Here is a 20874-nt window from a genome sequence, read left to right as displayed (position 1 = left end):
TCAACGATGTTGAAATATACATGATACCTGATCAATAGATAATCAATTTGTGAAAAAATTAGGGCAGAATATAAATTTATCTTCTCATTATTCAGCGAAGAAATAGCGCCTATTTTGCGTTACCTTCGGTAACGTCGCTGAACGGATGTGTGCTCCGATCTAGTCCGGGTTCTTCGTCGTTCTCGGTCGATATCGTCACGTTTTTGCTATTCACAATCTTATTGTTTTCCTCGTCGGGATCGTATTTCAGATTCATGTCGGTCATTTCAACGTCAGAATCCTCCGAATCGACGCTGTCTTCCTCGGTCGTCACTTCTTCTTCTTCTTTCTCTAGATCTCCTGAGTCTTCTCGTTTTCGTCTCACCCTCAAGGGCATTTCTCTTCTTTCGATTTTGGAAGCTACGCGTATCTGCTTGTTGAGATTCGGAACGTACGAATTCCTGTATCTCGCTGGATATTCGGGATTGTTCGCTGAAAAAAGACTGCGATTCTCCCCGTAATTAGTGCCGTTCCCATCGCTGCCATATCCAAAATATATTAGCGGATCGTAGCCTGATATTCCGTACGCTTTTTCCATCTGTTCTTCCGATTTTTCTCGTCCGAAATCCGAGGGATTTTTTTCTGAATTTATTCGTCGATTATTCGATAGATTTCGCTCGTCGAAATCGTTGTCATTTTTCGATAAACGAGATTCTTGCCTCTTGTAATCATCGCCAATCATTTCTCGGACAACCTTCACCTCTCCTTCGGGACCCGAAGTATCTTGAGTATTTTTTTCCGTAACGTGGGTCGTTTTTTCATCTCCACCGTTCGTTGTTTCGTTATTATCAGGGAGGATGATGTAAGGGGTTGTTTTTTCAGCAGCGCTCGTCGTCTCTCCATTTTCAGAGGAGATTATGTAAGGTGTGGTCTCATCGCCACCACCGGTCGTCTTCTGATTTTCCGAGGGAGGTACGTCGGTCGTCGTTTCTTCGGAGTCGCTGTCAGGTTTTTCATTTTCTTTTTCAGAGTCTTCGTCATCCTCTTTATCGTCCTCGTCTTCGGCATCGTCGTGCTCCTGACTTTCTTCTTCAGAATTTTCATCGGTTTCCGAATTATTTTCCTCCTCTGTCCGATCCTCGTCCGAATCTTCGGATTCTTCCGCAGTCGACGTCTCGTCCGAATCGTTCTGGTTCCCAGCTTCTCCTTCATCATCTTCAGATTCCTCCGTAGTCTCATCCGAATCTCCCATATCTTCCTGGTCTTCGTCATTGTCGTTTTCATCTCCTTCGGAATCCTCCGAGTCTTCCGACGTTTCTTCTTCTTCTTCTTCTCCCCCATCTTCGTATTCGTTTCCAGTTCCTTCTTCTTCGTCTTCAGCTTCTCCTTCGTCTTCTTGGTATTCGTTGCTCTCCTCATTTTCATCGTCGCCTTCGTCATCGTCGCCCGTTCTTTCCGTAGTCGTACAATTCTTTTCGCATTTCTTCTTCTCTTGAGGAGGTCGAGGCGTCGGGGGATCCGTTTCAAGTACAGGTCTGGGGGTTCTTTCGTTGTTGTAGTAATGTTTGCCGCGACGATTACCGTGGCAGTTGGCTTTCCTCAAAACCCTTTTATTTCCTACGGTTTTACCTGACTCGCGATTTTCACCGGTACGAAAACGACGATCGTCCGAACTGAATCTACTTTTGCACATACCGCAGTTACAGGGCGGTAGTTCGGGTTTTTTCGTGGGCATTTCAACCCATTCCGAATCGCTCAAACGAGAAACTGGAGTCGCTTGGAGTCGCAAACCTTTTTCATCGACCAGCCAGTTTCGGTGCATAAATGTTTCGTCCGATACAGGAAACTTGCGAAACTTTGTGCGACTTTTACGTGCCACCAGATTATGACCTCGACCCTCGACCTTTTCGTACACTCCGGTAGCACTCCCGGATGACCGTGTCGTGAAAAACGAAGGATCGTTTTTCCTTTTTCGTTTATAGGAAAGGATGTTCGAATTTTCCGGACGATATCGAACGGACGGGTCTTCTTCGTCTTTGATATCGGGATTAGAAATATTATCGAAATTCAAAAGAGTCCTTACCTGGCGACCGACTCTGCGCGACGGATTTTCGGTAGCGTAAAATTTCACGTGTCCTTTTTCGATCTCCGGGCGGAGATCATTTTTGTCACGAACGTTTTTGTCCAGAACATTGAGGCAGATTTTTTTGGTAACAATTTCCGGGGATTCGTTTCCAGGATCTTTTTTTATCTTGTTCGGTGTTTCTTTTTCGTTGTCACCTTCTGGCACGGAATCTCCACAATCTTCGTGGATTTCGTCCTCTCTTATATCATCTGACTCGTCCTCGTCGTCTTTTCCATGTTTCCAAACCTCTTCATCTTTATCGTAGTGATAGATTTCCCCATTTCTTTTTATGGTGCCTGAAATATCTGGGGCAGGTTTACCCTCTCCTGAGGGTGTCATCGATTTTTGTGTATCTTCAGAGGTATCTTCTTCTTCTTCCTCTTCGTTATCCACTTCGGTTTCCGGCATCTCTGGGTCTTCTGAATCTTCGCTATTTTCTTCAGCTTCATCCCGGTCTTCTGTGTTTTCATCTTCTTCATATTCTTCGACATTCCCGTCATCGGAATCCTTGTCCTCTTCCTCCTCTTCTTCTCTTTCATCGTGGGCTTTGCTGCTGTCTTCATATTCTTTATCGTCATTCGATTCATTTTCTGTTGTCGATTCGGTAAAAAACGTCGCTCCTTCGGTCAAAGTTACTTCGCTACTCGCGGTCGTCGATTCGTTGAGCGTCGTTTGGTCATGATTAGATCCGTCTTCGTAATCGTTTCCCCTCTTCTCGGTCATATGTGTTTCATTTTTGTTCTCCTCATCTTCGTCTTTTCCATTTCCATTCTCAGTTGTCGGTTGAATATCCCATTCGGATTTTTCTGTGCGAATGGTTTCGTTGGTCTCACTCACGTGTTCAGTGGTGGTCGTAGACGTGTCGATTTCAACAGCTCCCATTGTCTCACTTTTGCTCCCTTCATCTTCGTCTTTCCAATTCACAGGAGTCGAGGGAATAATTGATTCGGTTTTTCCTGTACGAATGGTATCGCTTGCCTCGTATGAAAATTCAGTGGTCATCGTAGACGTGTCGTTTTCATCAGCTCTACTCGTTTCACTTTTGTTCGCTTCGTCTTCGCTTTTTCCATTTACAGGAGTTGATGGAATATACGATTCGGTTTTTTCTGCAGGAGGAGTCTCGAATGAAAATTCAGTACCAATGGTATACGTGTCTGTCTTATCCGCTTCACCAGTTTCATTTGCTTCTGTCGTACTTTCGCTTTTCTCTTTTTCGTTAATTTCACTCTCGGCAGTGGGCTGAAAACTGGACTGACTTTGTTCTATCAAATCTACTTCGCTGGTTCCAAAATTCAATTCGATTGAACTCGAAATTCCCGTAGTTGATTCAGTTGATGGTAAAAATGTCGAAGTCGTTGGTTCTGTTACCAGAGCCACGGTGGTATCTTGCTCGCTTTTGGCGGTCGTCGACGCGGTGGTGACGCTTAGGAAAATGTCCAGCGTAGTCTCTACAGTGGTAAAGTCAGAAGTTTGCTCCGTTCTTTCGTCGAACGTTTTCTTTTTATCGTAATCAGGATCTTCGGTTGATTTGTACGCATTGTCATCGAATTGACCGACAGTGATCACCGTGTCTTCAGCTTTATTCGTTTGGGTTTTACTTTCGACTAACTGAGATGTTGTACTGAATTTATTATCGTTGGAATATCCTTCGGGACTTTCCGTAGAAATTTTTGTTACATCATCGAATCGATATGTCGTAAAACTACTCTGAGTCGTAGTGAACATCTTTGCTATGTTTTCTTCCGCTTCCAGTTTCATCTTTTTCTTCTCGTCGTCTAGTTCCTTCTCATCTTTTTCCAGTTCTTCCCGCCTTTTATCCAAATCATTTTCCCTGTCTATCCTGTCTCGTAGATCCTTTTCCTCTTGATCCTCTAGATCCTTTTTTTTCTGTTCTATTTCCTTCTCCTTATTGTCCAAGTCCCTACTCCTGTCTTCGATTTCTTGCAAGTCTTTGTCCAGTTTGTCTTTCTCTTCCGAATCGATTTTCGACTTGGTTTCCTCCATGTCCTTCTTGTCCTGATCTAATTTCTCCTTTTTTTTCTTAAGGTCCTCCGCGATTTCATCCAATTCTTTCGTGTCTTTTTTATTTTTGTCTTCAATCGCGTCCTCGTATTTTTTTTTCTTCTCTAATTCTTCGGCTAGCTTTACCTCTTTTTTTCGTAAATCCTCTTCCCGATCTACAATTTCTTTCTCTTTTTCTTTGACATCGTTCTCTTCTTTCTCCTTGTCAGCTAACTCTTTGAGCTTCTTGTCATTTTTTTCTTTCTCCTCAGCCAACTCATCTTCCTTTTCGTTTAAATTCTTCTTCTCCTCCTCTACTTTCGTTTCTTTCTCACGAACCTCCGTTTCCTTTTTCTTTTTATCATTCAACTCTTCCTCCAATTGGGTTTTATCTCTTTTATCCTCATCTAGTTTTTCATTCGCATCCTCCAGTTCTTTATCAATCCTGTCGTTTTCTTCTTTCAAAGATTTCACTTTTTTATCCAATTCCGCCACCGTCTCCTCTAACTTATTCTCTTTCTTTTTTTCTTTCTCTACTTTGTCACGCACCTCTTCATCCAACTTGTTCTCTTTTTTTACCAAGTCATCAACCGCGTTCGCTACTTTCGTAACAGTTTTCTCTAGTTCCTCTTCCTCTTCTTCTTTTTCCTTCAATTTCTTCTGCAACTGTTTCTTCTCCTCTTCTTCTTCGTCCAGCTTTTTATGATCGTCGTTAATTTCTCCTTCGGCCGCTTCGATCACCTCTGTCACTGTATTCTTGAGGTCCTCATTTTCATCGATGCTCTTCCTCAACTTTTCTTCAAGTTCTTTTTTGTCTTCTTCATTTTTTCGCAACTTGTCTTCTTTGTCTTTTATCTCCTCCTCAGCCTGCTGTTCCACCTCAGTTACCACTTCGTCGAGATATTTATTCTTATCCTCGGATTCCTTCAATTTGTCCTCAAGTTCGGTTTGTTTTTTTACTTCCTCATTAAATTTTTCCTCTTCCTCTTTCAGTTCATCTTTAACTTTCTGCTCGACTTCAGTTACCGCTTTTCTCAGATCCTCTTCTTCTTCATTTTTCTCATTTTTTTTCTTCAACTCCTTCGTCAGTTGATCTTCTTTCTCGTCCAAGTCTTTCTCTTTTTTTTCTACCTCCGCCTCTTTCCGTTCGATCTCTTTCTCCTTTTCCTCCTTATCGTTCAACTCCTTTTCTCTTCTGTCATTCTCCTTCGATTTATCCTCCACCTCTTTCTTCTCATCTTCGATCTCTTTTTCTACGTTCTCGAGTTCCTTCTCTTTATGCTCCAGTTCATTTTTCTTCTTCTCGTTGTCAATCTTATCTTTTTCCAGTTGCTTTTCATCGTCTATATCATTCAACAACTTTTTCGCTTCCTTTTCCAACTCTTCGTCGTTTTCGATATCCTTTTGCTCCTTATCTCCTTCGGAAGGTGTTTTATGAGTCCTACTCACCGTTGAGTAACTGCCGTCTACCCGAGTCGGTAGATTCGTCGTAGATATTTCACTGTCACCCAAAAAAGTTTTCCCTATCACAATTGACTCTGTAGTCTTCGCCAACTTTTCGGTTGTTGTTTCAACTGTAACGCTGGATCGGTTTTCCTCGATTTCCGGAAGCGGAGAGCTGTTTTTTTCAAAGGTAAAATCGGAGTTAGGTGTCAGAGTAGTTCTTACCGTTACGATATTCTCTGTTCCTCCCCGAATCGCACTTGTCCCTGAAGCGGGTGATGTAGATTCGGATTTTTCGGAAGTTGTAACAAAAAATGGAATTTCGGAACTGGTTGTAATTTTTTCGGGAAACGTGGGGGGAGTTGGGCTTCGCACTTCTTCCAGAGATGAAACAGTCGCGGTACTTCCGAACGGGATTTCAGGGATCTCAGGGGTCGTTTCTGCGCTGTTTTCAGAAAACGGTTTTAGCGAGACGGAAATCGCAGCGGACGTTTCACCTTCGTTTATCGTCGATTCGGTCGAAGTTTCCGAGGATGCGAAAGTCTCTTCGAAAAATCTGGTGGAAGTTACGCCGTGCGTTCCTCCGGATTCCGAAACTGCGCCGGGCCAATTTTCGGTCGGATGATCGATTTCTCCGGAAGACGGAGACGAGGCTTCGGACGTTAAAATCTCTGTCATATTTTCCATACCCGACGGAGAAGTCGAACCCGGGTTCAGAAAAACTTCCGAAAAAGTAGTGGAGACCGTTTCAATTTTCCCCCTTTCGGGAATGAGGGTGGTGACTGTATCCCCCGATGCCGGTGAACCGGAAACTCCAACTTCCTCATCGGTATTCGTGCTCATTTGCGTCGAAACCGACTGCTCTTGTTCGGTATAATTTTCGCGCTCCTCGTCCCCAGCCCTGGTAGCGGATGTCGTGAAAATTTTCGGTTGTCCCGAGCTCGATTCCGCGCTCGTTCCACCGACGGTGAATTCTCCGTGTTGCTTTTCGTCCGAAACCGAGGAAGTCTCCGTCTCTGCGATCGATGGTATCGACTCGCCTTTTTTGTCGTACGGTGGTTTTGTCAACAGAATGGGCAAAGTGAAATCGAAATCCGATTCGGTTGTGACCTCTGTCGTGTGCAGATTCTCGCTGTTTACATTCTTCGAATGATACGAGGTGATTGTTTTCGTTGTAAAAAAGTAATCACTACCCGTTGTAGACTGCGGGTTTATTTCCGTCGTCGGCATCGTGTAACTTTCCGTTGTCCATTTTCCTACGGTAGCGAGCGGTTTGGGTTTTCCAGAAGTTGTGGCCACGTTTTCTGTTTTTCCGAGGTCCGTAGCAGCGGTGAGAATTTCGGAAACCATCGCTGTGCTTTCCAACGGCTTCATGGTCGTCTCGAGTGGGAATTTCTTAGTCGGTTTGGTCATGGTATCCGAAATTTGTTCGCTCGAAGTTTCGGACTCCATACTCAGAGACGTTTCCAATTTTTCCGTGGTATCGGTGGTCGACTCGTTTTCTTTATCCTCCGTTTTCGAATCGCCGTAATCTTCGTTTCCACTTTCCTCATTATTTTTACTACTTTCTGTTTCGGTTTCGGTTTCGGTTTCCTTGTCTTCGTTCTCCTCAGTCTCGTCTTCGGTGTTTGTAGAACGGTCCTGATCATTATTTGTTGTAATTAATTCCGAACTAGTTTCCTTCTCTTCTTCTTCATTTTCACCGGACCCTTCTCTGGACTCATCTACATCCTCGGAAGACTCCGTACTTTCTGTTGTGCTCGCGGTCATTTCTGGCGAACTTTTAGTCCCACTTAGTTTTACCGTAACGCGAGTTGTTTCCTGAGGAGGAATAGGTGTTGGAAATGTGGTCTCGGTTACGGGCGAAAGTGTAGGCATTTTTTTCGTAGTTTTGTGCTCAGATTTTACAGTCGGAGTGACCAACGTGGAGTAGATGGACGAAATAAGTTCGGCAATGGTACTGGAAAGTGTTTCGGTAGTTTCCTCGGTACTTGTCGTTTTTTCTGTTTCCTCTCCCTCCGTCGTTTTCTCTGCTTTCGTTGTCTCTGCTGTAGTCGTCGGTTTTTCTGTCTCCGTCGTTTTTTCTGTCGTGTCCTCTGTGTCCGTTGTTTCCTCTGTTTCCGTCGTTTTTTCTCTAGTCGTCGATTTTTCTGCCTCCCTCGTTTCCTCTGTTTCCTCATCAGTCGTCGATTTTTCCACCTTCGTCGTTTTCTCTGCTTCCGTTGTTTCCTCTGTTTCCGTCGTTCTTTCTCTAGTCGTAGATTTTTCTGCCTCCCTCGTTTCCTCTGTTTCCTCCTCAGTCGTCGATTTTTCCACCTTCGTCGTTTCCTCTGTTTCCGTCGTTTTCTCTCTAGTCGTCGATTTTTCTGCCTCCCTCGTTTCCTCTGTCATATCACTCGATCTTTCCTCACCGCTTTCAGTTTCGGTTTCCGTAGTTTTTTCTAAAATCAATTCAGACGTAACAGATTCACGAGTCACACCTTTACTCCTGGTAGGTCCCGTCGGCGTGTCGTGATAATCTTTATAATCCTCCACAAATTTTTGCGAAGTAATTTCCACCGCATTAGACACTGCGGTGACTTGATGATTCTCGATTTCTTTGGTGGATCCGCTTTTACCTCCGACGGAAAGCGACGTAAAATTTTTCGCGACAAAATTTTCCCCGGTGGAAAAACTTGTATCGGTTTTCAGGGTGGACGAGGACTCTTCTTCTTCACCCGGAACATCGCTCGCCGTCTCTTCTTCGGTGGTTAATTTTGAGCCCGCTTGTTTCGATCCACCGCTCGTTCCTTGTGATGAAAATTCACTCGCGGTCACTCCGGACGTAACACTTGACGATTCCACCTGCATTTCTGTGCTGCTGTGAGAAGAACTCGATTCAGTTTTTGGAGACGTTGCGGTAAAAATTGTCGATCTCTCTGCTGTGGCGGGCTGCTCCGTAGACTCGAAGGAATTGGTTTCCGCGGACATCATCCGACTCGTCGCACTTTCTGTCTTCGTAGTTTTCGGTGAGGATCGGTAACTTTGCGATTCAGTTTCAGAAACGAAAGACGTACTCGATTTTTTCGGTTTCGTCGTTTTTTGGACACCCCTAGTCTTCGTTGTTTCCATTTTTTCAGTCGCAGGATACTCCGTGTTCGATTTTTTCTCATCATCTTCTTTTTCGTTGGAAATAAAAGATGTGGAAAATCTTTTGGTCGTCGCAAACTCATTTCCGCGTTCGGTCGACGGCTTCGTAACGATTTTGGGTAAAGTGACTTCGAAGCGCGTCTCCTCGGTCGTAGATACCGTCGTCGATTCTTTTCCAACGGTTGTCTCCACGTGGGCCGAGGGAAGCGGTTCCGTGGTTACAAAATAATCTCCGGTCGTCGGATTAACGTAAACTTCTGTAGTCCATTTTTTCTCCGGCTCGGTTTCGGTTGCTCCCACCGATGTTTCGGGTTCATCGGATAACGTTTGTTCGGTCGTTGATTTTTTCCAAGTACTTTCTCCTCCTGTGGATTCAGGCGACGTTTTTGTTGCGCCGGGTGTCAAATCGCTGACCTCTGACTCGACATGAGTCGATGGCTGAGTCGTCGACGCTGAAATTATTCCTGCATCGGTAGTAATGGTTGAAGTAATTCCGACTGCGAACGTCTCTTTCGGCGAAGATTCGGTCGGACGAGTTTCCTCTGGGGTAAAAATGGACGACGTTTCGCCGGATTTACCTGCAGTAATTCGCGTTCCTTCAGATTCACTCGTCCACTTAGAACTCTCGCCTGCAGTTATCTCACTGGTTTGCGTTACCGAAATTTCAGGTGTATTATTTTCTACCTCAGAAATCGACGATCCTTCCGAGGGCAGAGTGGTTTTAGTATTGTTCATGATTTTTGATTCGCTGGTTTCCTTGGTAAAAAATTGACTCGAAGTCGTCGCCTCGGTTACCGAAGAACTTACTTTTTCACCGGATTCAGGTACTACCGAACTCTTCGTAGCGAATATCGTCCTGATTTCGGTCGTCAAAGATTCAGAGGCAGTCGTTTCCTCGGATGAAAAATTGAATTCCGTGCTCCACGCGCTCGTTATACTTTGCCCATTCTTATTTACGCTGACAGTTTCTTTCGGCGAAGTTTCAGCCAAGGAAACTTCTGTATCCGTAACTGTTGATGCCTCCGTATTCCCAGCTGTACTTCTTACCGAAGTTTCAGATGGAGCAGATGGATTTTCTGGATTTTCTGATGACCCTTGCGACAAGGCAGTTTTACTGCTTGATAAAATTTCGGTTGTTGTAGTTTTTTGAACGAAATCTGGTAATTGTTGAATTTTTTCAGTGACGCTGCTTCGAATGGAATCGGTTGAAATCTCAGGAATATAAACAGGCGATCGCGTGGTTGATTCGCCACTATTTATCGGTGTGACGATTTTTTCACTCGTCAATCTAATCGTAGAAAATTCAGGAGTTTCCGTGCTAGACACTGTGCTGGATTTTTCATTTCTAAAAGTCTGACTCGTTTGTGTCGGCGATGCTTCTTCGGTCGGGGTGATTTTTTGACTCGAACTAAACGATTTCCCCAACGTTTCATCGGTGCTAACATCCTGTGATTTTCGATCGTCCATTTTCGTAGTAACTGCGGGTTGATTCGAAGTCGATTTTATTGTAAAAAATGTCGATTTCTTCTCAACAGGTTCGGTAACGCTTTCGGTTGAATCTACTCTACTCGTTTCGATCGACGAGGATTCCGTGAGGATTTCAACTTCGGTAGGATATGAAAAGCTTTCAGTCATTTTACCGCGGTTGATCAGAGGAGATTGCGTTCGCATCGTTGACCATTCGTTTTCACTGCTCCCTACGGTCGGAACGAACGTTTCCGTAGTGAAATCGATGGTGTCGTTTTTGGTATCAACGTTCTTCGTTTCTGTGCGCGAATAAGTCGAAGAAAACGATTCCTCCGGATTTTCAGTTGCACCGCTCTCGGTTTTTACAACTGAGCTTGTAGATTCAGGTTCACCGATTTCGCTGAGACCGTTTGTCTGCTGGGACAAAATTACTGGGAATGAAGATACCGTCGTCGTCTCAGCGGGTTCAGCTGTAGCTGCTGAAGTTTCCGACGAAGTTGTTTTCTGAGTCACAAAGGACGTCTCCTCTGATTTTTCTGTTGCTGTTGTCGAAGTTTCGGTCGGAATAATTTTTTGAATCACGGTCGACGATTTTTCTGACGTTGTTTCAGCAACGGTGCTACTCACAGTTTCTGCGTTACTAGTTTCTCTCGTCGTTAATTTTAAGGAAACAGTTTCATGTGTCGAATCTGTTGATTCAGCACCTTTGATCCTCGTAGACTCCGGCTCCCTCGATTTCGCTGTCGTAGAATCACTCTGGACCGTTGCTGCGATCGATGGAGTAGCGATGTCATTTTCACTCGTCAATGTTTCAGTAATTGGCGTTTTAGTATGAGGCGTTATGCTGGTTCGTTCGGTCGATACCTCTTCAGTTTCAGTAACACGATTCCTCGTCGATGAAAATTCAGTTGAGGACGTTTCTGTTACTGTTAAAACTTTTTCAGTAATTTCAGAAGTAACATTCTTACCGATTCTTTGAGTGCCGGTCTCCGCGCTGACGGAAGACTCCGTCCCACTAGTTTTTTCTGTCTCAGGGGAGGATTTTTCTGTTTCTTCATTACTGTTACTTCGCGTTACTTCGCTATCGTCCGTTCCCGTAGTTGTTACGTCGTTCGGGGTTGATTCTCGACTGGAATATTCAGTTTCTCCCGTCGTTTCGGTATCGCTTAATTTCGTAGACTCGGTCGCGCCTGACTCGGTACTTGAATTTTCCATGACGATCGTCCGCGTGCCGTTAACAGTTGATCTCGTGGGCAACTCGGTATTATCGCTAACTTCTTTTGAAACGGTTTCGGATGAAGTTACTTCTGTGGTTGAAATCGTCGTCGATTTTTGGGTCGGACTAATTGATGTTCCGGTCGTTTCAGGGGTATCACTTCGCACACTCGAGGCGTCGGTCAAAGTTGACTCTGTTGTAGAAATTGTGGATCTCGCGGTTGACTTTTTGGAATGATTTTCCGTTGTTACTGTGCCGCTAGTCCCCGTCAAAGAAGTTTCAAGCAAAGTTGACGTCATTTCTGTAATCTTAACGCTGCCGGTCGTCTCAACTGTTGGACTTTCGGTCGTAGTTTTTTCTAACCGAGTCGAAAAAAAATGTTTCTTCGTCACCTCGCGAGTGCTTCCTTTCGCGATCTTCGATTTTGTAGTCTCCTGACTTTCTGACGCTGATTTTTTCGTAGAGTCAATAATCACCCTGGTAATTATATCCGTAGTTCCGGAAGTCGCCTCGGTCATCGGAGAAGTAGATTCAACGCTGACCTCAGAAGTTTCACTTACTTCGCTAATTTTCCGAGTAGTTTCTCCCTCTCCTCCGGTGGTTGCCGACGATTTCGTCGTAGTTTTCGGTGAATCGATTCCCACGGAAATCGAAGTACGAAGTGGTGGTCTCTCGGGTTCGTCAACCCTCTCCGAAGTTAAACGCAAATCGACGACCTCGGTCGTTTCTTCCTCGGTCAACTTTGTCGTTTTTTTCCGAACGGATTCTTCCGCCGAGTTTTCCGACTTTTCCGTAGTCGTCGAAGGCGTGTAAATTTCCTGAAATTTATTCCCACCTTCGCTCGTACTTTCCACGGTGGTTCTTCGCGCTCTGGTTTCACCCTCCATCGTAGTGCGAGTCGTTTCCTGGGGCGGAAGGGGCGTTGGAAAGGTGATCTCGGTAATCGGAGGCAGAGACGTCCCGACGTCCGTCAGGTCGGATCCCGACGCGTTTCCTCGCCCAAAATGAACCACGACGTCGGCAGTGGTCGAAGGAGTTGAGAGAAACTCGCGACCGGCGGTCGATTCTGATCCGGTAGTTAAATCCATTCCGACATCCTCGTCCATGTCGACTTCGACGGTGTCGTTATCCATTTTTATGTACCGTAGGGTCGTCGTTTCGGATCCGCTCGCCGTTGTCGATTCGCTGGTAGTTTCCAGCGTGACTTCCGGTCTGGTCGCGGTTGAGCCTGTCGTCTCTTCCGTCGATTCGGTCTCGGTAGTTTCCTCGTCGTAATCCAAGTTCGAGTTACCCCAGGGCTGGCGTATCACGAAATAAGGTGGCAATGTGGTCGGCTCACCTCCGCCTCTGCCCATCGCGTCGTTGTAAGCTTTCATCTGCATTTCTTTTTCGGAGAGGGTTGTTCCCGTTCGATCGGTGACATCGTCGTAGTAATCCGGTTCTACCGCTCTTTTTATTTTCGATCCTTCTCGGTGCACGATCACCCCTGAAGGGACGGGCTCGAGGCCGACGACGCTGCGGAGGTCGAGATCCTCCAGTTTTTCGAACGGGAGAAAATAATCGCGGTGTTCGGGCACGTCTACGTCGCTCGGTCTCACGGGATCGGAACTTCTGGTTTTCCTTCCGGTCGATAAACGACCTCGTTTGGTCTCGGATCTTGAATTATAGGTCTTCAATTTCTTCAACTTTCGGCGAATCAGTTTTTGAATTTTTTTTATACTAGATTCCGGAACCTCCTCGATAGATTTCAAATTTCTACCGAGTCTGACGTACGCCGGACTCTTTTCGACGCTAGTTTTTTTCACGTCTGGTAATAAATCGTTTTCAAGCGATTCGGATCTTTTCGGATTTGCTAATTTATTTATCGACGATACAACGAGGTTCCTAGGGTGATTTTTGACCCGTGGAAAATCGGGCCTATTGCCCTCCTTCGACTGCCCTGGCGACTTTGATCGAGCGCCGATTCCAATGGGCGTATCGACAGGATCTGAATCATCGACGTTCAAATCTACTTCGGTGTTAGTTACTATGGGGAGGTAAGGATTCAGAATAATTCCGTGCTCCGGACGTTTGTCGGCTTTGAGAGAATTTTCACGCACCCCCCGTACTCTCGGAAGATTTTCAGAAACGCTAGAAATCTTCATCCCCCCTCCTGCGTTATATTCATCAATCGCATAATTGTCGTTTCCTTCCTCCTCGAGATCCGCGGATTTTATCCTTCGCTGATAATTAGCCGTAAGTTTATCCGCTTTATCGAATTTATCTGTCAATTTAATGTCTCGCGTCTTTTTATTTTCAGACGATTGATTCCGACTTACGGATATTTTCTTCCCCGACGTATCCTTCTTTCTTTTCGTCTCAGTTTTGAGCTCTCGCATCTTCGCTTCCGACCTCCTCGCTGGCTTGTTCTGTCTTGTGGTAATCAGAGCGGAGTTTGACGACGACTTCGACTTTTCATCGCCTAAAAAACAAGCCTTGTCCTTTCTCTCCCCAGCGGTATCATTTTTTTCCAATTTTGTCCCTCTTCTGATACCCCTCCCCTCAAAATCGTTTTCATCATCGTCGAAATCATCGACATCGTCGTAAGCGTAATTTTCGATGCCGTTCTCATCGTCATTTCGTAAAGATTCGAGATCATCGTCTGATTCTACGTCGTCGTAGCTTCCGGCGACATCACGGATCGATCTTCCATCGTCCCCTTCGTCGTATTCTCCGCTCTCTCCGTATTCGTACAAGTCATTTTCTCTCATCTTGATCATGTCCGACTCAATGCGTTTTATCCGATCGATGATTTTTTCTATCGATAAATTTCTGTCGCCCGACGTTAACTTTTTATCCGACTTGGCGGACGTTTTATCGGATCGCTGACGCTGTCGAAGGCTCGAATAAAATTCCGAAGGAGTTTTGCGCCCGGCTTCGTTCTGGTGACCGAAATCCACCGTACTTTCCAAATCGTGACCCTCGGTGGTGGCGAATATTTCCTGCACCCCTTGCACCGCCTCGTTTCTCCGGACTTCCGGTTCCCTCGCCACTTCGGGGGGCTTGTTTCTCACCTTCGGTATCACGTCGTCATTTTCCTTCACCGGGAAGAACGGATCCCCGGGGATTGTGGTAGCTGACTGTGTAGATTCCAAAGTAGTTTGTCCCGCAATGGTTTTGGCGGTCAGAGATTCCAAAATTATTAAAGGTGTCGCGGTTGCCGCGCTCGTCGAATTCGACGACTCCTCAACGATCGAGGTGACGACGAATATATCTCGTTGCGTCAAGGTCGTCGAAGGAGGGAGGCTCGTGATCACGGGGTTTCCCGTGTCTGGAGATTTGGCGATCGCAGGGATGTCGAGGTTCGTCGAATTTCCGAGCCCCTCGTTGTCTTCGAATTTTTTTCCCGCCGCAGAATTCGCGGCAACGGGTGCCGGACTTGTGAAAATTGTTTCCAGGGTCTTCGAAATTTCATTCGTCAAATTTGTCGTCGCGTCCGCGGCAATGGGAGATTGAATTACCGTAGATTGCGTAGTTTCGGCCGATGATAAGAAATCGGTACTCGTAATCGGAGGTTCATACGATTGATCCTGTCTTTCTTCTCTCGACGACTTCGACCGAGACGACCCTTGCTTCGTTCGATCGAAGAGTTCTTTTTCCAGGTCAACGGTTTCCTCCAATTTTCGATCGTTCGCGTAAAGATCTGCGTTGCGATTTTTCGACGAATCGTCCGCTGCCCGAATATTCATACTTTGCAAAAATTTCTCTATTCGCACTTTCGGATTTTCGCCGATTTTCAAGGTGGTTAAAACTTTTCTCAAACGCTCATCCTCCGCGGACACGTTCTCAGGATCCTCATTGGGAACCGTCGAATTGGTTCTTTTTACTCTGGCGAAAACTGGCGCCTCTTTTTTTTCTCGCTCGCCGATTTCCGGCTCGCTTTTTCCCTCGGGACTCCCTCCTTCCCCCTGTGAGGGGGATCTCTTGTGCTCCCCGACCAGATCTTTGTTCACGAGTTTGATCGTTGCCAATAATTTTTGCAATTCGCTCGTCAGCGGTTGAATAACGGTGGAGAACGATTTGTCCTTCGGAATATTCGGGGGAACGTACCCCTGCGCGGGACGCTCGTATAGACCATCGGCCGAGTTCCAGGCTCCCAGATTTTCGTAGCCCCCCGAATCGTCCGGCCCCAAAGAGTAGTTCCAACCCGCCGGGAATAATTCCGTTCCTTCGGGAAAAGGAAGGTAGTTTTTCCCGAGTTCGAAATTTTCGGCGTCTCCTTCGGGACCGACGTTCCCGAGACTATCCTCCCCCGGCTGGTTTCCGATCGCCGGATCATTAGCGATCTTCGAAACGTACCTGAAATTCGCCTCCGGAAGGACTCCGACAATGTTCCGATTACCGTAGACGCGTTGCTCCCCTCCTTCCCAAGGTCGGTCGAAAGTCGTTATCCGGCTTCTTCCGCCGTCGTCTTCCTTCGACAAACCGTTCGCCGTTTCTTCGGCGTAATTGAACGACCTCCCGAAATCGGAAACGGAACTCGCAAGTTTTCCGTTCGAAGAGGCGTTGTTACCTACCCCATAAAATCGAGGCGATCCCTCGACTTCGTTTTGCGGTTGTTGCATCGAGATCCGCCGGTATCCGTCGATCGGTTCGCGATACAATTGGCCGTACCTCATGAACGGTTTCCCGATATCCTCGACCTTGTGGTGCATGTGAGCCTTGAAGGAGAGCATGGCGGAGGTCTTGTCGTCCTTCTCTTTGTCCTTGATCTTCCACCTCCATTGTCCTGGATCGTTTCCGCCGCGGATCGAAGCGTCTCCACCGGACTCCCCGTCGTCGTCCCTCAGGGCGTAGAGATTCCGCGGTAACGGAACCAGCTGAAATCCTCGTTTCGTTTTAGTTCGCATCGGTCGAACGTTTCGAAATCTCAACACCCCGTTCGGATACCCGTTGTAATTGTAACGGAGAGGTGCGCCGTATCCGTACTGAATCGGATTGGCGACAGGTCCCGGTAGCTGAGGTTGAAATATTTGCTGAGGAAACGGCTGGATAGGACCGGGCGCCGCGTAAACAGCACCTTGCCGATTTCCGATCGAGTTCCGAGCGGCGAGAAGAAACTGAGAGTTCGAGTTGTCGAACGCGTTCGGCGTCGGGATACCAAAGCTCTGGCCCACGTTGAGCGGACTCAGCGAATAAGTTCCCGTAGTGGTGCTCGAAACTTCGACGCCAGGAAGAGTAGCTGGGGGAGGTGGGGAGGGTGCGGGAGGTACGGGAGGTGCGGGAGGTACGGGAGCAGCTGGAACTGATTCCGATACTTCCGATATACCGAAATTGACCAAGTAACTCTTCGTGTTATTTACAGCGTCTTGGAGCGGCTTTGGTAAAACCGATTCCAGGGGATTGTTATCTTGAGTTTTGGTGGCTTGAACAGGATTTTCCAAGGTCACGTTACCGATCGCCGCGTTGCCCAACGTCTGCATCGGATCGGGCGTTGGCTGTTTGTCGCATTCCGGCGGAAGAACGCACTGATTCATTTTCGGGGGTGTCGGATTACCGATGTCTTCTTCTACGTTTATTGGCACGTTTTGCAGATCGAAATTCGGAGGCTGGGCTGCCGCTTCGGGTAGATAATAACCCTGTCCGGGAAGTGCTCCGAAATTCGACTGCGAATCTAAGTTCCCATTCGAAAAGACATTCGAAGAATCGACTGGAGGATAATTTTTGTAACTCAAGTCATTGGCGTTAAGAGGATCGCTGTACCCGAGGGAAGGCATTCCTTCAATTTCGGGATAATTCACCGGTAAAAATCCATTCGCCAAAGATGGCGATGCTTCCTCGTTCGAAAGCGAGGCTGGTGATTGCTGCAAATTATCTTCCAAAGCCAATTTTTTCTCCCGAAGATTTTTATCCGACGCTTCGATCGATCGCGACACCGAAAGTGGGGAAGGCTCTTCGACTTGCCATACCGGATGTGCCGGTTCTTGCCGAACGACGATTCGTTGATCAGGATCCTCTTCATTTTCGGAAACCGATTTCGACCTCCTTCGATATTCAGAGCTTTCATTGATTTTTTCACGATCTTTCGAAACACCTTCGTCGTCGGACTTTACGTCGACCTTTCTTTCACGAACATTCCTTCGTCCTCTGAGTTCTTCATCTTCCCCGTGAGGAACCTTCTTTTTACCACCCTTCCTCTTTTTTCCACCACCTTTTTTTTTGCCCTTCATTTTCCGGTGGTGTTTGTCCCCGTGTCGAGTTTTCCCTCGCGTATTTCTTTCGTCCACCGAATGCGGAGGATAATCGCCCCCCATTCGTGGCGGCGTTCTTTCCCCTCTTCCTTCGGGATGTTGAAAATCAGATCCTGCGGAGCCGGAAATCGGTGGGTCTTTAACCGCGGAGCGTTCGCTCCTGTACCTGTGGATGGGACTGAAAAATTCGGACCTCCCGGGATACTCACGTGGTCTCGAGGTATCCGGGAAATCCAGCTCCGAAGTACCGGGAACCTGCGGTAGGTCTTCCTCAAAATTCGCCACCCCCAAAGCTGCAGCGTCGATTTTTCCCACGGGATATCGTCGAAAGGAATCATCGTCCCCGGATCCTCTTGCAACGTACATTATAGTATAAAACACACTTGAAAAAAGAGAGAAAAAAAGAATTCAAGACGTCGATTGCGAGGAAATCATCGAGAGAGAAATAATTCGCCCGAAAACCAACTGTCAAGTGTCAATGAGATTTTCGGTACAGTAGCTGTTTGAACTTTGATCGAAAATTTTTAAAAAGCTCACCCGTATATTACGTGATATCGCATTTGCCTGCGTAGCCGATGTCATTCGTCATAGTACAAATCGATGTTTACAAGAAAAATCTTCCCGTTTAAAATAAAGTCTAGCTTAAAAAAAAAAGGTGAAAAAGAAAAAGAAAATATTCAGCGCGCACCAGATTGTCGTTTTCGGTGACAGGGGGAAAGGCGGGTAACGCCGTACTCCGCGAATATAATCATTAAAACTAAATGTATATTCTAAGATCGTTTATTCCGGTTCAATTATTATTTGATCCCGACGAATAATAAGGTAGTATAAATTGTACGAAATACTTGATAAAATGTGCTCGCTTTTTTACGAAGTAACAAACTCGCGTTACTTCGACTGTTTAACTTATACGTATTTTATTTTATTTCCTTCGACGCACTTGACAATTTTCGATACGATTCGGGAAAAAGTAGAACCGATCCGCTCCTCACTTCTCGCCTACGAAATGTACAACGAAAATTTATTTATAAATCTTTTATTTCCTCGCGATAATCACGAGCAGCCATAGGAATCATGAAAAAGAAAGATTTCATTCATTATTTCTGAGGAACAATCGCCGGGTCCTGGTGATCCTGGATACCGCGAGGGGCAATTAAGGATCGAGAGTCCTTAGGCGGTACTCCAAAGAGGAGGAGAAACAACCCGACGAAAGAACCCAAAAAAATACAAGGGAGAAAAAATTGGGAAGCCATGCACCGAGCCTTTATCCCTTTCCACTGAACGACGCGACTTTTTTCAGGTAGATTTTCAGCGCGGACGGAGTCTCGTCCTCTTCGACGATATTTTCGTCGATCGTCGTCCGCGGACCTCGATTCGACACGCCTTTTTCATTTCGCGAGGATTTTCGTATCATTTTATATTCCGAAAATTTCGGGATGGCCACCCCCTTGATTTTCAGATTGAAAGTAGCCTCACGATGGCCGCCCAACGGTCTCGGTTTCATTTTGGAAAAACCGAGACGATTTCTTCCACGCGGATTATCCGAAATCCTTCGATCCTCGTGCCCTTTCTGCGAAATTCCATCGCTCAGAGGAGGATGTTGAAGAGCTATGGAACTCGGCGCAACTTCCTGTGAACGAATCGGCGGCGTAATCGAATCCGTAGAATTTTTTGGCTTGTCCATATGAAGAGAGTGTTTGATAAAGTCCTGGATTTCTTTGAAAAATCCTTTTTTTTTAGTTTTACTAGTCGTCAGCTCGGCTGCGCTCGTCGTCGTCGTCGTCGCGGTCGTCGTTGTAGTCGAAGAAGTTGTCGTCGTTTCGACACCACTTCCCGTTGACTGAAGTTTAGGTGGCACCTGCGGTAGCTGCTGCTGCATTTTACCTCGGCTCCAATCCGGGGCAAAAATCACAGGTGAGTCAGGTGGTAGTCGCCATTGTCCGGCAACGACTTCAGCAGAGCCCTGAAAATTCGGACACGAACCGTTCGAAGCTGGTCGTACAAAATCGAAGCGTAATCTCGCGCTGTCCCCGACGTGTTCCGGTGGACCGGCCCGAAAATATGATCCGGAAATGTCTTCGGAAGTTTTTTGATCGGCCACAGAAGCGTCGTTGAAAGTTTCGGCTTGTCTTTTCGCTCCTGAAACCGGACGACCATATCCAACTCTTTGATTTTTTCCGATCGATTTTTTCTCATCGGAAAATCCTTCGGGATGAGCTTTTTTCTTGATTTTGAAATGTCTGCCGTTCGGTCGGTTAGAAGCTTGATTTACTGGGACGGAATTCGAAGCATCTGCTTCTATTCTCAGCTCTGAATCGGGAGCCTTGAACGGCGATTTACTTTCTGGAAGATTTCAAAAAAAAAATCACCGGTGAACTCGGATTCCATTTTCGCAGTGGTGCATAGCATACCTTGCCAAATAATTTCATTCAACAAGTTTTTTCCGTGATTATTCTCTCGCGTGGATTTTTTCGAATAAACATCATTCGTTGCAGCAGACGACGCATCGAAGGATCGAAAAATTATCACATAAGAAATGAGACGGTAAAAATGAAGAAGCATGTCGTCGTCATAATTCGCACTAATTTTTTTTCATGCGATACCGCGTCTTCCCGGCGACGACAAAAGTCTCGGTAATATATACGTGTCGGTTCTTCTTTTACAAAATAAACGTCAATGTCACGAGTAAAAAACCGAAAAATCCATGAAATTCAAAAGTAACAAACTTCAGGACAGAAAAAATAAAGTTTCGCGAAGAAAATTTCTTTGTTTCAACGGTCCGAACGAATTACGTTCATTGAACTTGATGTGCAGCTCAACGATGCATCAGGTGGCCACGTGTGAGATGTGAAAGCATGAAACGTCTGTGAAGCTTCGTAAAAAGCTTCGAAGAATCGTTTACCGAAGTAGTAAACGTCGATCTCCATTCAATTAACGATAAGAATGCGTCACCGTTTTTCAGAATTTATATTCAGCTAGTTGCATGAGAAAACTTTAAAAAGAAAAAGAAAATGTTTTTTCATGAACCCGCAGCAATTTACCTCTGCAAATATTCGCAGACCACCCTGTATGCCCGGTTCAAGTAACTCGATATTCGTACTCGTTTGTGGCACAGAGAAAAAAAAAAAACCAATTAACAAAAGCGATTAATTATCGGCGGTTTTATATTTCCTCGATTGCAAAAAAAAAGCACAGTATGCAGAAACTGCGATGAAAAAAAAACAACAAAATTGATCAGCGAGATTTGTTCGGCTAAAAAAAATTAAAGTAATTATTAAAAAATA

At 45.9% G+C, this 20874-nt stretch overlaps 1 protein-coding gene across 1 annotated transcript in view; it reads right to left on the bottom strand.

Moving 5' to 3' along the window:
- The window catches only part of LOC125501740 (titin homolog), a 31808-nt gene extending 11291 nt beyond the window's left edge, over nucleotides 1-20517 (bottom strand). The window contains exons 1-3 of the mRNA XM_048658329.1: nucleotides 20493-20517; nucleotides 19156-19933; nucleotides 124-17972 (exon numbers count right to left, since the gene is read on the bottom strand). Coding sequence (XP_048514286.1) covers nucleotides 124-17972; nucleotides 19156-19933; nucleotides 20493-20517 — 18652 coding nt within the window. The remainder of the gene's footprint in view (nucleotides 1-123; nucleotides 17973-19155; nucleotides 19934-20492) is intronic.
- Between the last annotated feature and the right edge of the window lie 357 nt (nucleotides 20518-20874).

Source organism: Athalia rosae, chromosome 7 (genome assembly GCF_917208135.1).
Source record: "Athalia rosae chromosome 7, iyAthRosa1.1, whole genome shotgun sequence".
NCBI lineage: Eukaryota > Metazoa > Arthropoda > Insecta > Hymenoptera > Athaliidae > Athalia > Athalia rosae.
The sequence above is the reverse complement of the archived record's forward strand: the minus strand, read 5'-3'. Positions and strand labels throughout refer to the sequence as shown.